A 17,432-nucleotide genomic window follows, 5' to 3' on the forward strand; every position below is an offset into this window, starting at 1 on the left:
TGTGTGTGTGTGTGTGTGTGTGTGTGTGTGTGTGTGTGTGTGTGTGTGTGTGTGTGTGTGTGTGTGTGCGTGTGTGTGTGTGTGCAAACATGTTGAGCACAAGTTATGAAAAAAAGTATGTACTCATTTGAATTTAAACTGCTGTTCAGAACTTCTATATTATTGACAGCATATCAAGAAATCTGTGAAGTGAATCAGTTTCCTTGCCCTGTTCAGTTATTTGGAGATACTTCATATAATGAATGATCCTAGCTTACGATGACAAGCAATCCCTCCTTCTTCTGGTCCCTCTCACAGCAGACTGTGAGATGCATGCGGAGCCTAAAGAAACCGTGGTGCCTCTGGCAGCCGTGACCAAACCCACCAAGACACGGCATCAGTAGATTTGTGGCCATGACTATCTGAGATGGGATTGAGTGCAATTCCAGATGCAGAACACAAAGAGAAACGCACTGTGAGAGGTACAGACATACAGACAGAAGGGAATGAGAATGCCAGGACAGGGGAGTGTTTTCAGCAGCTTCCGGATCCCACTGTACACACTATTCTGGATACTTTGAAAATGTCAAATTTTCTCCGTTTGAGAATTTTGTCTACATTACTACATTTTTCCAGGTTCATCTAGACAAGTGTGGCCATGGCCTTGCTTTTCTTTAGCCACCTTCCCATTGCAAGGATTAATATTTTCCTGTCTACAAATCTTTTTTGGCGATCAAATAATATTGCAAGTGCGTTGATGTGTATAATGAATATTTGCTGCGTCATTGATGTATTCCATTGATATCTTTTGAACTCACAATATTAGCCTAGTGTATACAAGTTGAAACTTAACTCGATTTTTATTCCAAATAAATTATACTTTGGTGTATTGGCAAGTGATGGTACCCACTTCTTGGAACATAAACAGAAAATACATATTTTTCTGAAAGAAATTTCCCTACGTTGCAGTCCTAATATTGGATGGATTTGGAACAAGGACATTGTTACTTGTTTCTTCTGCTATTGTACCTTGTTGTGATGTGGAGATCTCCATGTGATTATGTTTCATATCTTTTGGACACAGGTCTTTTGCTTGGTCTATTTAACAAACAGCATTGCCATAACACCAGGTCAATGTTGGACTTCTGTTGGATGCGTCCGAAATCAAAGCAGTTGATTTTGATTGAGGATGTCTGTATTGCAGCACACAATCAAGGTTACTTTGGTGGGGAAACTGAAAGTGGCCCTGATTGATTCTCTCAGGACCCCCATCACAGCAGTCCACCCCATGCATGGACATACAGCCGCGTTCAGGGGACTGGGGAAGTAGGGCCCGTGTCCCACGAGTAACAGGCTGGCTCACATCCTGCAAAAATAACTTGGCCTGGCCAATTGTTTGTGAGGCGAAGAACAAAAGCAGACCAGCGTTTGTATTAAGGCAGACACTGTGGATGTATGCCTGAGGCCCTTTGTCAATTGTTTTGGTTCGGACTCCTTTGAGTTGAACTGTGAATTGTAGAACCTCTTTTTTCCCACGTGAATCCAAGAGACAAATTGGAAATACAGACATTGTGATACATGTGTCCTGTAAGGAGTGTTGCGGCCCACACACACACACACACACACACACACACACACACACACACACACACACACACACACACACACACACACACACACACACACACACACACACACACACACACACACACACGTGAATCTATGAGACCAATCACAAACCCAGAGACATTGTTTCTAGTAGTTATTTGGTGTTTCTGTATTATAAACTATTTGGTAAATTGTTGACTGAGCATTTTCTTTGTACTTTTTGGTCTTTTCACAGTATTCAGCGTGTGAGTTTCTTTGGCATTTTGTCTTTCACTATATTGGCTTAGCTACCTACAAGTCTGTGTGTGTGTTTGTTTGTGCATGCATGTGCTTATTGTCAATCTGTTTATGTAAACTCTGATGCTTGCTTGTGTCCTATTTGATGTCCCAGTCTAATATGTACATATATATATATATATATATATATATATATATATATTTATACCACGGTCTGCGGGAATACTCGAATCTGATTGGATGCAGGGTGTGCATTAACTCCTGATATACGGACACCTGGACAAGTAGTTCCGTCAAATTGTCTGTTTACCGTATATATATATATACAGTATATATATATATATATTATATATGTAAGGGATAATGCCCGACGACAATTTGACGGAACTACTTGTCCAGGTATACTTTATTTATATAGCACTTTTCATACACAAGGCAGACTCAAAGTGCTTCACATATAAACATTGTCATACAATTAAATAAAATAATAGGTAAGTAAAAGAAAAACATATGCAAAAAATAGAAGTTAAGGCATTTTAGTATTAAAATAGAAAATAAAGGCAAAGTTAAAAAAGCTTTTTTAGAAAGTGCAATGTATTTAAGATTTAGCAGAAAGCTATAGCAAACATAAAAGTCTTCAAGGTGATTTATTTGGACATAATGCTATCCAACCCAGTCGCCAAGAAAAAACGTCAGTGGTGTACGTTTCCATGAACACTGGATACGTAGCATTTCAACGTAAAAAATAGCGTGTTATACCTACGGTATCCACGTGTGCCGCTGTGGAGGCGGGTTTCGGGGTTTGGGTTTCACGGCTTTCGCGGCAAATTGTGGACACGATTGTTTAGGGGGGGGGGGAGACTGTTGTTGACCGGGGAGGGGGGGGGGGGGGGGAGACACGTTTGTTGAGGGGGGGGGACACGTTTGTTGAGGGGGGGGGAGACACGTTTGTAGGGGGGGGGCACGCTCGACAACGAGAGTTGGTTTTTATTGAACGCTCGACAACGAGAGTTGTTTTTTATTGAACGAGACTTCAACACGGAACAGCTGCTCGAAACGATGGTCACGTCACTCTCGGTGACGGTGTCGACAATAATGAACACACGAACAATGTTAATAGAACAACACACAACCACATAACATCCCGAACCCATTAACCCCACTTAATCCTAACAACAAAACAAGTTAACAAAAGCCCCATTTGTCAACTGAGAACCCCAATTCCAAGAATCCCCCGCGGCTCCGGAACACGGCGTAGCTTATATTAATCTTTATTATCTGAATGGGAAATGCAATATTTTAGGACAGATACACCATTAAACGCGTTTCTAATGACATTTCTAGCGAGAAATGTACATTTTCCTTACATAATCTTCAGTCAGTGAATGTGTATGATCGTTAGTTTTATAGTTATTAGGAGTTGATCGGCTCGCTCGCATGTTTCAACGACGTCAGGTTGGTTTCGCTAAACTAGCAGCTCACGTGCTTCCTGCGTTTGTGTTATTAAACTGTTACTTTATGTAACTTTTAATGATATCATCTTGTTAGAAACACGTATATCTGAGAGCCAACCCAGTCGCCAAAATCATACCTACGTTGACAGTGTACGTTTCGTGAACACTGGATTACGTCGCATTTCAACATAAAATAGCGTGTTATACACACACACACACGCACACACACGCACGCACAGACACACAGACACAGACACACACACACACACACACACACATACACACACACGCACACACACACACACGCACACACGCACACGGTGCATTTCGCTGCTAAAATAACAACAAAAAAATATTCCCTCAAATATTATTACTTTCAAAACGTTGGCCAAAATGGCCAATAATATATATTTTTTTTGGGATGATTCTAGGACATTTTGGGTGGATTTTGAACGGTATGTGGGGGGCACGTTTTTTGCAGGACCTGGCAACCCTGTGCTGTTGCCCGAGATCTGGATCCACTGGATCCAGACGGCACCACAGCGTGGTGCCGTCTCCTTTTGACCCCAGACTTCTGGGGGAATAGCTGAATCAATTCATTAGTCAATCAGAAGCATGTAAATATCTTTCCGGTGGGGTAAGAGGACGAACAAGGTGTCCTTCAACATCTACGCTTCCAGGCGATTGCACATGAGCATATTCGAACATGTTTAATGGTAGTAATTAGCTGTCGAAATTGAAGGCCTTAATCAATACTGAGCAGCTATTGATTTGCTTCCCGATAAAGATTTGTCACAAATGACATGTTATTTAGCATCTACGCGTTGAGCTGAGTCCAATGACACCAAGAACGACACTCTAGCTAATGGTAACATGTATTTTACATGGTACACCTAGGTCTAGGACATGATCTCGGTGTAGCAAGAGGCCGAGCTTGATCTCATTGGACTCAGCTTAACGTGTAGATGCTAATTAACATGTAATTTGTCAAAAATCTCCATCGGGAAGCAAATCTATAGCTGGTCATTATTGATAAAGGCCTCCAAAATCGACAGCTAATTACTACCCCGAAACATATTCAAATATGATCATGTGTGGCACTGTTGCAATCGTCTCGAAACGTAGATGTCAAAGGACACCTTGTTTGCTCTGTTGCACCACCGGGAACATATTTTCATACTTCTAATGGATTGATTCATATTTTAAGGTTCTCGGAGTGAGACTTTAAGTGGCTGCAGCAGAAGTGTTGAGACGAAAGATGATATCAAGAGATTTATAGAATATTCCCATTCACATTATGATTCTTCGTCGTAACATCCGACCAAACATCCTTCACATTCACAGAGCGAAGATTATGAAAGTCCAGGCTCAGCAAGTGCTCCATCTCGTTGCACCTGCACCCAGCGGCTCGCTTGCAAGATTTTGGCCTGAATCGACTAATGAATTGATTCAGCTATTCCCCCAGAAGTCTGGGGTCAAAAGGTCAAAAGGAGACGGCACCACGCCGGGGTGGATCCAGATCTCGGGCAACAGCGCAGGGTTGCCAGGTCCTGCAAAAAACGTGCCCCCCACACACCGTTCAAAATCCACCCAAAATGTCCTAGAAGCATCCCAAAAAAAAAAGATATTATTGGCCATTTTGGCCAACGTTTTGAAAGTAATAATATTTGAGGGAATATTTTTTTGTTGTTGTTTTAGCAGCGAAATGCACCGTGTGCGTGTGTGCGTGTGTGTTTGTGTGTGTGTGTGTGTGTGTGTGTGTGTGTGTGTGTGTGTGTGTGTGTGTGTGTGTGTGTGTGTGTGTGTGTGTGTGTGTGTGTGTGTCTGTGTGTCTGTGTGTCTGTGCGTGCGTGCGTGTGTGTGCTTGTGTGTGCTTGTGTGTGTGTGTCTGTGCATGTGCGTGCGTGTGTGTGTGTGTATAACACGCTATTTTATGTTGAAATGCGACGTAATCCAGTGTTCACGAAACGTACACTGTCAACGTAGGTATGTTTTTGGCGACTGGGTTGGCTCTCAGATATACGTGTTTCTAACAAGATGATATCATTAAAAGTTACATAAAGTAACAGTTTAATAACACAAACGCAGGAAGCACGTGAGCTGCTAGTTTAGCGAAAGCAACCTGACGTCGTTGAAACATGCGAGCGAGCCGATCAACTCCTAATAACTATAAAACTAAAGATCAGACACAATCACTGACTGAAGATTATGCAATTAAAAAGTATATTTCTCGCTAGAAATGTTATTAGAAACACGTTTAACGGTGAATCGGTCCTAAAATATTGCATTTCCCATTCAGATAATAAAGATTAATAAAGACCATACACATTCACTGACTGAAGATTATGTAAGGAAAATGTACATTTCTCGCTAGAAATGTCATTAGAAACGCGTTTAATGGTGTATCTGTCCTAAAATATTGCATTTCCCATTCAGATAATAAAGATTAATATGAGCTACGCCGTGTTCCGGAGCCGCGGGGGATTCTGGGAATTGGGGTTCTCAGTTAACAAATGGGGCTTTTGTTAACTTGTTTTGTTGTTAGGATTAAGTGGGGTTAATGGGTTCGGGATGTTATGTGGTTGTGTGTTGTTCTATTAACATTGTCCGTGTGTTCATTATTGTCGACACCGTCACCGAGAGTGACGTGACCATCGTTTCGCGCAGCTGTTCCGTGTTGAAGTCTCGTTCAATAAAAACCAACTCTCGTTGTCGAGCGTTCAATAAAAAACAACTCTCGTTGTCGAGCGTGCCCCCCCCCTACAAACGTGTCTCCCCCCCCCTCAACAAACGTGTCCCCCCCCCCCCCTTCAACTAACGTGTCGTCGTCGTCGTCGTCGTCGTCGTCCCCCCCCCCCCCACAATCGTGTGTCGTCGTCCCCCCTCAACAAACGTGTCTCCCCCCCCCCCCCCCCTCCCCGGTCAACAACAGTCTCCCCCCCCCCTTAAACAATCGTGTCCACAATTTACCGCGAAAGCCGTGAAACCCAAACCCCGAAATCCGCCTCCACAGCGGCACACGTGGATACTGTAGGTATAACACGCTATTTTTTACGTTGAAATGCTACGTATCCAGTGTTCATGGAAACGTACACCACTGACGTTTTTTCTTGGCGACTGGGTTGTGCTATCTTACCTTGTTCCACGGTGTTCTCACCTGGACAGAACACCTGAACAGGGTTAACAACATGGGGTGCTCAACATGGGGTGCTCACCCTGTCTGATATTAGTGAGAGAGGGCGGGACTTCCTGGCAAACTGTGGAGGGAGTGATATCCGGTTCAGTTCCATGGGTTAAGTGGTGATAGGCAGGAGTGAGGGAGGGTCTTCTAATAGAGCGTTATCCGGTTCAGTTCCATGGGTTTAGTGCTGATAGACAGGAGAAAGGGAGGGTCTTCTAGAGAACGATATCCGGTTCAGTTCCATGGGATTAATGGTGATAGACAGGAGAGAAAGTGGGTCTTCTAATAGAGAGTTATCCGGTTCAGTTCCATGGGTTTAGTGGTGATAGACAGGAGAATGGGAGGGTCTTCTAGCGAGAGATAGAACAATATCTGCTACAGTTATTCATTCCGGTATTTAGTCTCCATGTCTTTGCTGGCCTTTCTGAGTTGAGTCTTTGGTTACTTAGTGATGATATGCAATAATCTTTCTGCCATTGGCAACTGAAAGTACAAAATCAATGTTCATACATCGATTTTGATAATACATTACTACGAGTTGTTGTCTTGTTACAAGAATATCTTTAAGAAGCGTTGAAAAAGGGTCTAAACTGTAAATAGGGAGAGAGGCCTTACTGGAAGCGGTGAGAGTTAACTAAATTCATATTGAATATAATAACTTAGAATTATCTACAGAATATATAAACATTACATTGATTCATTGTTATTATACAATAATACAACACAATGTGTACAATGCATCTATAATATTATGTTCAAACTTATTTATAGTGTTTCACTGCAGCTACAGAGCTTGTTCATCTCAATGACCCCAATACTTTAAGAGTGGAGCAGCATAGGAGTGTGGTTGGTACTAAGGGTGTTTTGGTCGTTAATTAATCTTGAACTGATCGGTCATTATGGGGAGACATTTTCGTGTTTGAAAATGATGCAGCTTTTACATGCGGGACGGAGCTAAACAAGGGTTTGATTAGCCTGGTTTACGTTGATTTGATGAGGATTTTAAGGCACCGTACAACGTATTTCAAAAGGTACTGCGATGCATTCTGTGTTAAAACCCTATTGGCTTTGTTCAAAGTGTAAACCCCCATTGGGTTGAGGGGATATGAGAGCGTGAGGATCCAGAGATGATGATTGTCCCCCCCACAGGACGCCCCCCCGGAGTCCGACATGGAGCAGAGGCTGCGCTCAGCTTCCAGTGTGGACGAGCTCATGAACCTGGTCTACCCCTCCTACTGGTCCGCACTCAAGTGCCGCTCTAAGCTGTCGACGGCGGCCGGCGGAATGGGAGGCATGGGCTCCGGTGCCCAGGCCGCCTTCCGCCTGTCGGGGGCCCATGGGGCCCCCACACGGCCCCTGGAGGAGCCCGGCTACGCGGCCGCCTTCTACGACATGGACATGGACGTCATGAAGAGTAAGAGTTTCTATGTTTCCTGTTTGGATTTGAGCTGATTGTTCCATTACAAACATACAACATCTCTAAGGTGCAGTAGTAAACCAAAACAAACAAATAAACAATAACAACATGAATCAACCTGACGATACAAGTTGAGACTGAAAAGTGACTATCATGACACACAATTATCCACATTATTATAAGAAACACAATGGATCCATAAAATAGTAAACTGTTCAGATAGTGAATAAGTGGAACCCAACTGGGAGGCTTCAGAATGTGTCTCATGATTTGAAGTAAAGGGCCCGTCAGAGTGCTGTTATACTGAGTGTCAGCCTGCTGGGAGTCTGCCGTAGGTACGAGGCCGAGAGCCTGTATTACACAGCCAGTGGAGTTAGAGTCGGTGGGTTTGGCTGAGTAGGCGTGTGTGATTCTGATGCATTAGCAGCTTAGTTAGCCTGGTATCACCAGAAGAATGGCAAACTGCAACTAGTCTGGAACCACTCCGTTTTGTATGGGATGGAGACAAGACCTTATCTGCAGATCAAATTAAGATGATCTGGTGAGATTTGTCTGGTTCCCAGGCTAGCTTACCATCATGAATGTAGGCTCATTGACGGTGATTAGAAACACCTGTAAAGTGATTCATGTGCTGTTAAAAGACCCAGTTCTGTTATACTCCATATCAGCACTGATGGAATGCCCTGTTACCCAATCAAGTGACTTGGTCGGAACTAACTGTTGTATAAAGAGATAATTTTTTTGACAGATTCACATTCCTCCCTTTATATGGGCGAGTGGCCTTGTGACTAGATAATGAACATTTGCAAAAAACGAAAAGCCTTCTGGCATCGTGAAAAAAAGAGCAGCATTCGGGCCAATCACGAAACCGGCTTACATTGAGTCTGGTATCTTTCCCCATGTGTCTAAAATGTAACCATAAAAGAACAGCTTGTTTTAACTCGTGTGCGTGGCTGTGTGTATGTGTGTGTGTGTGTGTGTGTGTGTGTGTGTGTGTGTGTATGTGAGTATGTGTGTGTAGATGCATGTTCATGCAGAATGGCCATCCTAATGGAGGCTGGAGGGGATGTGCAGGAGGTCTCTGTGACCTTGCGGGGCCCAGCTGTAACGGTCCTTGTGTGTTGCAGGCATTGACGCGGAGTGGAGGAAGACCCAGTGCATGCCCAGGGAGGTATGTGTAGACGTGGGCCGAGAGTTCGGGGCTCCCACCAACGTCTTCTATAAACCGCCCTGTGTGTCCGTCTACAGATGTGGGGGCTGCTGCCAGTCTGAGGATAAACAGTGCCGGAACATCTCCACCGGCTTCCTCAGCAAAACGGTCAGTGGACCCCTCTCTGTGTCTGTGTGTGTCGTCGGCGATGTGTCCCTACCCGTTTAGGGACACACGAATGTGGTCTGATTTACAAATTGACATGAGCCATTACGGAGGGCTCGCACGCGGCTGCCTAGCCCCTCCCTCTGAGGCGCCTTTCTTTGAGTGCTGATTGTTTTATTGATCGTGTACACTACACATTACGGAGATGGTGACTTTGAGGGTTTGTGGAAGTTGTGTTCATCCTGTGAACAGGTGCAAGGTGTGTCCTGCTGTCTCATAACATCTCAGATAATTGGAAGTCAAGTGTATTGATTTATATGCACATCATACGCTGTTGTATTTTACTACACCATTTCAGTGGTTCAAAACGCTGTCTTTTACACCCATTTTTCTCTATAATGGTGTTAAGGCACTTATTTAACGCCCTATAAGACGCTATTAATGTGTAAAAAACGATTGAATAGCGTGTTAAATCGCTGTGAAAAATGATTGAATACACGTTGAATATGGTTCGGTTGATGACAGCCAAATGAGCTCCTCTTGGTTTTGGAAGCAAGTATTAAGGAATATCTTTAGGTTGCGTTCTCATGAAGGCCGTCTCTCTCTACTTGGTAACTCCATTTTAATTTTTTTATTTAAACTTTATTTAACCAGGAAAATCCCATTGAGATTAAAAATCTATTTTTCAAGGGAGACCTGGCCAAGACAGGCAGCAGCATACTAAGCACATATAGTTACAGACAGAAGACACAAAAGGAAACATTCAAGAAGAACTAGAAGTCAGCATTGGGTACTCGTAACCATGGAAATTAAAACATTGACACCTTAACGAATCTGCCTATAATTCTTTATTTTTTGGATCTAAAAGCATTAATGTAATACATTCTTTCAGTTTCAACTTTTCTTCCAACATATTCCATGTCTTGGGTGCAGAATACACACAAGCCCTTTTTCTATTTTCCGTATGAGAGAGAGAGAGAGAGTCTAAAGGGCTGATTATGGTCCCACGTTCATGCAACCCAAGGGGTTAACGGACCCCTCACGTCCTTGCGGACCCTCTTTGTGTCCACCGCAAGGGCCTGACGTGTGCCTCCCAAAAATTGCAACCTTCCGTTTAGGCGACGCAGCCGCAAGGGGTGTGATTGGTCCGCTCACTAATACCCGACGCAGAACCATAAAGGTTCACGACTGCGTCGACGTGTCTGTGTGGTCATTGCGTCATTGAACGTGGGACCATAATCAGCCCTTGAGAGACAGAGAGAGAGAGAGGGAGTAAGAGAGTAAGAGAGAGTGTCAGAGAGAGAGAGAGTGAGAGAGAGAGAGTAAGAGAGAGTGTGAGAGAGAGAGAGAGTGAGAGAGAGAGAGTAAGAGAGAGTGTGAGAGAGAGAGAGAGTGAGAGATAGAGAGAGAGTGTGAGAGAGAGAGAGAGTGAGAGATAGTGAGAGAGTGAGAGAGAGAGGGAGTAAGAGAGTAAGAGAGAGTGTGAGAGAGAGAGAGAGTGAGAGAGAGAGAGTAAGAGAGAGTGTGAGAGAGAGAGAGAGTGAGAGAGAGAGAGAGAGTGTGAGAGAGAGAGAGAGAGAGAGAGAGAGAGAGAGAGAGAGAGAGAGTAAGAGAGAGTGAGAGAGAGAGAGAGAGTGAGAGAGAGAGAGTAAGAGAGAGTGAGAGATAGTGAGAGAGAAAGAATGTGTGTTCAAATATTAGCAGAGTTCTGAGGTGACTTCCTTTAAAGTATGTTAATGAACAAAGATACCCACCCTTTGGGTGATACAGGGTGATTACGAGGTGTAGCACTACATTGGGTGCAAAGGACTATAAATATTGACTGATATTGACTGATGTTAAACACATCCGGATTGCCATTCACTCTCCTTTGTTTGGCCTCTCTGTGTCTGAGCCTCACACTTCATGGCTCTCCTCATCTGAATACGCAAGGATCGGCTGCTAATGGGCGCCGACCTCCCATCCTTGACCTCTTCCGTCCCGGCAGGGTCAGCCACCCATGAACACGCCTGCTAATGGCCTGTCAGCCTCCCCCCCCTCCCCTGCAACCTTGACCAGAAGGTCCCGGAAAATGGATGGATGACCCTTGAACTCCTCAATGACTCGTTGTAAAGCATAAGAAAATAGTGGTGCCTTTGTTGTTAGAATTACAGCCCTATGGGTAAGATGTGACTATTCCAAGATCGTGGTGTTTGTCTTTGGGTCTGTGTTGATGTTCTGTAGTGCAGAACAAATACGGTGACCACTGAATAAAACAATAGCTAACTGAGATGTAGACCCACAATACAGGGACAGCTTCCGTTGATGAACAGAAAGGATCTGCCCTCCGGTTTCAAGGCAAGCATGTGTTTTCTATTCCACCAAAAAAAATGCTTTTAGTGAGAATATGGAGCCCAGAATGTTCTTCTCCATTAGCAGGCCATGGGCAGTGGTCAATAATGGAAATATGGGGAATGCTGCCAATAAGCAGCATCTGTGGTAATGTTTGGAATGGCCCCAAATGTTTTTTTTAATTTATCCTTACGTTTTCTTTGTACATGTACATATGTATGGAATGAATAATGCATGGGAGAGTATGGCAATGCTATAATTACTTCTTAGATAACCCTTTTAGGAAAATGTTCATCAAAGGAGGCTATGTAACAGTCTACATGTGGGTAACTAGGAAAAGGCCCAGAGAGTTTAAAGGCATTACAACTGTGGTGGGTGTTGCCCAGGTCGATTGAATGAAGATTATGTTAGTTCATTCAGAACACTCGTTGTGAGAGAAAGTAAACACATAGGCCTATGTTTAATTAAGGATCTGTGTTTCTCTTCCACATCAATGAACTTGTGTCTGAACGAGGAGATACTAGGTTATTACAGAGCAATCTACTACTTATGTCTAAACAATAGATTACAAAGAAATCAACTGCTAGTGTCTGAACGATGGAACATGAGGTTATCAGAGAACTTCTACTGTCTGAACGAAGGGACATGAGGTTATTACAGAACAATCTACTGCTACTGTCTGAATGATGGGACACTGGGTTATTAGAGAGAAATCTACTGCAGAATGAAAGGTCAACTGGACAATTCAAGCCTGAAAAATACTCGAAACCCAAAAAACTTTTCGGTTATTTATTTGCCAAATTGTGTATGATTTATTAATTGGCGTATTCATCATACAGCCCACCAAGCCATGCCCATAGTGGGGCGCCGGCCGTGTTCTAGGTTTTGTGAAACTCCTCTTTAAACCCGCCCCCCGAGCCATACGCTAGCTAGCAGTTCCCTCCAAACACCCTTTGTTGTCGACTTTAAAGTGTTGGATGGACAAATGAATTCCACAGCAACAACCATTAATGGTGATTGACTTTCCAAAAGTAGTATGTATATCCTCCTAGTGAGTTGGTCCAATTGATACAACAGTGGTTACTGAAGATCTAACGATAGCACTTGATTACCTATTGTTTTAGCCCAGCAGCTTTATTCATTTCCTGCAGCTTGTAAACTTAATGAACTGGCAGAGGCAGCGGCGGCTCCAATGATTTCCTCCAAGTCTCGAGTCTCAACATTAGATCAGGTAGGAAAGGGCGAGGTTGTGTGTGTGTGTGGGTGTGGGTGTATTTATGAGGATGTGGATCAAATGTTTGCAGGCGGTAGATTGATTGAAAAACAGAGGAGGACATGGGAGAGGTTGGGGAGTTGAGGGAAGACAGGCAAGGCAACATTCCAATATCTATGTGTGTGTATATGATCCTGTGGCCGCATCAGATGATGTATGCATATATATATATATATATATATATATATATATATATATATGTGCTCTGAGTATGCTCATAAACAGAAGGAAAGAGTTGGAATCAGCCAATGAGACGGTAAGAGAATATAGAGCGAGGAGAGGAACTCAGTAGCAGGCAGGGGGCTTTCACTGATTCACAATGAAGATGAAGTTTGGCAGTGACACCGGGGAGGTGAGAAAGTAGACCAGGGGAGGAGGAGAATGGCAGAAAGGGGAGAGGTGTGAGTATGAGTGGGGAAAAAGATGTATAGAAGATAAAAGAATAGCAATAGAAGCAGAAGTGAGGAAAGAAATAGGAGATTTTGCCAACTCTTCCATAGATGCCCAGATATATTTCTGATAAAACCTTGAGGTAAAATGAGCGTGATAAGTTGTGGTCATCTAGGAAGTGATTTGAGCCCTCATCCAGAGGATGGGCAGTGGAGAGGGATGGGATGGAAAGCAAAATTATGTAGAAGCCAGCGGGAAAGGAAGGAAGGAAGGGAGTGAAGAGGCAGAAGGGAAGGAGGAAGTAGGTCGGGCCATGTCGGGTCATGAGCATTATCCCGCTCCCCCGCAACACAATTTCTGTTCGCTTACTTCCTATGAGAAAAACAACAGAGACAAGGAGAACGCAGATGGAGTTTGAAGAATTTGACCAATCCATATCAAAAACGTGTAACAGAAATGGACACCTCTCCATCCAAACTCCATCCATTTCAATCCCGTTGCATCGTGGAGAGAGAGAGAGAGAGAGAGAGAGAGAGAGAGAGAGAGAGAGAGAGAGAGAGAGAGAGAGAGAGAGAGAGAGAGAGAGAGAGAGAGAGAGAGAGAGAGAGAGAGAGAGAGAAAGAGAGAGAGAGAGCGAGAGAGAGAGAGAGAGAGAGAGAGAGAGAGAGAGGGAGTCAAATGGGGTGTGAGTAGACAGGGCCGCCGCTCCCTATACGCAAAGGGCCCCAAGTACCTGGCGGGGAACTCCAAAATTAGGTTGCTAAAAAAACGGCATGATAATTATTACAAAATATATAAATTAGTTATGAACGGGCCCACCGTTGTTTTTTCTTAATTGTGTACCATATCGCTGAATTCGGCCAAATTACAAGTTTTTACCCAATATATATACAAAGTGTCCCCCCCCCCCCCGCTTCCCTGAAGTAGTATTGCACACTATCCAAAAGTAACAGTTCTCCATCGTGTAGGGAACATATTTTGATTAGGACAATACTGAACTTTGAAGTAGATCTTTGGTTGTGTGAAAAAATAGTTTTTTTTTTGATGACTTCCTTTCATACCTTATTCATGTGCATCATTATTTTCGTTCATCTTTGAAGTCGGCAGTTGTTATTATATTGTAATGCTGCTTTTAAGAAAGTTTTATATATTACTTATATATTATAGATATTACTTTATATATTACTGATGGTGCTGCTGTTGAGGCTGTTATTTTGATACTCTATGATGGCGTGTGGAGGATGGGTGGGCAAATTATGCTTAGGTCCTCCAAAAGCTTAGCAGCAGGCCTGTGAGTAGAACAGTGGGGGGGAGAAGGCTAAACAGGGAGAGAAGCTGAAGCAGACCATAGCAGAGGAGCATGATGAAGGATAGCGGCCACAGAGTTCTGAGGATGTGGGAGGCAGAAGGAGGTGCTGGCTGGAGAACACAAGCGGCCCAGACTGTTTCATGATTTCATGCTATGAAGGACCAGAGCTGTTGCCCACGACAACTGCCCATCTTTGAATATAATTGAGGAGTTACATAAATGGTACATAGTATTATTGTAATTATTATAAGTATTATATTCACTTCATCAATAAGTGTTTGGATTAATTTGCCATGGGCAGAATGTTTTTTTTCTGTAACGGTTCCATTAATGAACTAATCCCACGTGGTTTCACTACTATTCAGACTTTCAGCCTCGGCGTCAAAGTTGACAAAGTGAATGCAGTTATATTCCTTTTGGTTTGTCATCATGCATGGAGAACTACTGATGGGTTCAAACAGTGCATGGAGACAAGGTACAGGGCTTCTATTCATACTTACCAACCATGAGGATAGAGGGACATGGAGACAAGAGGACATAAGGACATGAGGACAGAGGGACATGAGGAAAGAGGGACATGGGGACAGAGGGACATGAGGACAGAGAGACATCAGGACAGCGGGACATGGGGGCAGAGGGACATGAGGACAGAGGGACATGAGGACAGAGGGACATGAGGACATAAGGACATGAGGACAGAGGGACATGAGGACAGAGGGACATGAGGACATAAGGACATGAGGACAGAGGGACATGAGGACAGAGGGACATGAGGACATAAGGACATGAGGTCAGAGGGACATGAGGACAGAGGGACATGAGGACAGAGGGACAGGGGGACATGCGCTTGCTCTGGGGGGTTGTAGAGCAGAGGCAGCAGATGGGAGGATGAACAGAATGTTGTGCAAGGCCGTAGTCAGGGTTTGAAAACTAGGGACCCCCCCCTAACAATAACAATAATGAATACAAAGATCTATCGCTGAATAAATGACCGATGTCCCAAACAGCGGACATAAAGCAACAAGTCTGAACTGAATTAGCTCTGCACTCATCTCGCAGAAGGTCTCAACCGCTGGTTCTTTTATACGCTTGTTGTGTTTGGTTTAATTTTTAGGTTAAGCTTTAAAGATTGAGGGAGTTCCGGTGATCGCTGCTACGTCAGGGTGGTGCGTGTCGTCTGGAGGGAGCCTGCAGAGGGAACATGCGTGCGATCTGGTTGGTTTAAGAGCAGAGCAGGCAGAATGGATGATGGACTGGCCGCCCACCACCGTGAAACTGAGTTAGCGAGGGTCTTCAGGGAGTCGGGAGAGTCAGATGAAGGCAGTGGGGCTGTTCTCTGGTGGGTGGAAGAGCAGCGTCGACTTAACGTTCTCGCCTGCTCAGAGAAGCTGTAGAAGTGGTCCACACATTGCACGTGTGGAGCCGGGACGCGGTCCTGAAGAGGAGCTGTACAAAGTTGGGTTGTTCAGGAGGTTGCACAGCTGTTGTTGGTCTGCAAACTCTGGGCTGGATAAATGGATGGCTGGGAACTCATTAGTGGTTTTACTTTAAGGCCTTCTCCCAGGCAGATGGATGAAGGCTGGGATAGTTCCGTTTATATAATCAAATGCAAAAAAAGATAACATAAACACAACATAAATAACTGTACTGTGTGCATGTAACTGTATTCCACATAACAAACATTAATAATAATTTTAAATAATAATTAATACAAATATCTATTGCTGATTAAAAATAAAATATTTTTTGATAAATCCAAGAATCACAAGATTGAAAATTCCTGTGTAAAGCCGATGAACAACCCTCAGTCTCGTAGGATATCCCTTTTCAAATCAAGCTCCCTATCAACTATGTTTCTTATCTGTCCTGCTGAAAAATGACAATCCTCCACCACCAAATGACCACAGAATGCCAACTGCGATGGGTCCCATCCATGTGGGGCCCAGCCAACGTATCAGCTCCTCTATTAAGCACATCATCACATAGCTCAGCCTCCACAGAGCCCCTCTCGGTGCTGGGACATGGTTACTGGCCAAAGGTTTCATCAGACATACTGTTAGTCTGCTAGTTAAGTGTTCCCTTAAAAAAATTGCCGCTGGCACTTTCCTGAAGGGGTTGGCACAGGCTGGGTAAATTATGTAACTCGAGACTTAGAAGAGAGGATATTAAGAGTAAAGTGAGCTTTTGAATGTCATAAAAAGCGTCTTATTCAGCTGTAATTCTGTGTAGAAGGGGCTTGGAGCAGAGCTGAAACACCAACATTTCCTGGTCCACAGCCCTTCCAGCGGAGCACTTTGCTGCTGAATATTGTTTTAAGCATCTTGAGGCATCTGGAAGCCATTCAGGAGGGGCTTGGTGTGTGGTGGTAGATTTGAGACGGGGATAATAGATGTGGTCATAAAGTGTTTCAATGGGCTGTTCTGCTTCAGGTATCTTTAAGATGGCTTCCTGACTGTGTCTGCACCTTTGTTTGTATTTCTTCATTTGATGTTGACTTCATTTGACACCTGTACCCTTTTCCATAGTGTTTTGGATTCACCATTTATACCTGGTTCTGGCCATAAAACGCTGTATGTGTGTGTGCCTGTGCGTGTGTGTGTGCCGGTATGTGTGTGTGCCTGAAGCAGCCATTAGCATAGACCACTTTTAAAGGTCAGGTCAGATTTAATGGTCTTGATCTGTGTTGAGGGAGAGGATTTCTAGAGACATGACAGCAAGAGAATGTGTGTGGGTGTGTGTGTGTGTGTGTGTGTGTGTGTGTGTGTGTGTGTGTGTGTGTGTGTGTGTGTGTGTGTGTGTGTGTGTGTGTGTGTGTGTGTGTGTGTGTGTGTGTGTGTATGAACACGTATGTGTTTCTGCGTGTGTGTGTGTCTGTGTGTGAGTATATGAAAACGTATGTGTGTGTGTGTGTCTGCGTGCGTGCATGTGTGTGTGTGTT

At 43.9% G+C, this 17,432-nt stretch overlaps 1 protein-coding gene across 1 annotated transcript in view; it reads left to right on the forward strand.

Moving 5' to 3' along the window:
- vegfc (vascular endothelial growth factor c) overlaps positions 1 to 17,432 on the forward strand; it is a 67,163-nt gene that overhangs the window by 31,582 nt on the left and 18,149 nt on the right. Inside the window, exons 2-3 of the mRNA XM_056585393.1 lie at positions 7,609 to 7,873; positions 9,004 to 9,194. Of these exons, the coding sequence (XP_056441368.1) occupies positions 7,609 to 7,873; positions 9,004 to 9,194 (456 nt within the window). The remainder of the gene's footprint in view (positions 1 to 7,608; positions 7,874 to 9,003; positions 9,195 to 17,432) is intronic.

Source organism: Gadus chalcogrammus, chromosome 3, assembly GCF_026213295.1.
Source record: "Gadus chalcogrammus isolate NIFS_2021 chromosome 3, NIFS_Gcha_1.0, whole genome shotgun sequence".
Lineage (NCBI taxonomy): Eukaryota > Metazoa > Chordata > Actinopteri > Gadiformes > Gadidae > Gadus > Gadus chalcogrammus.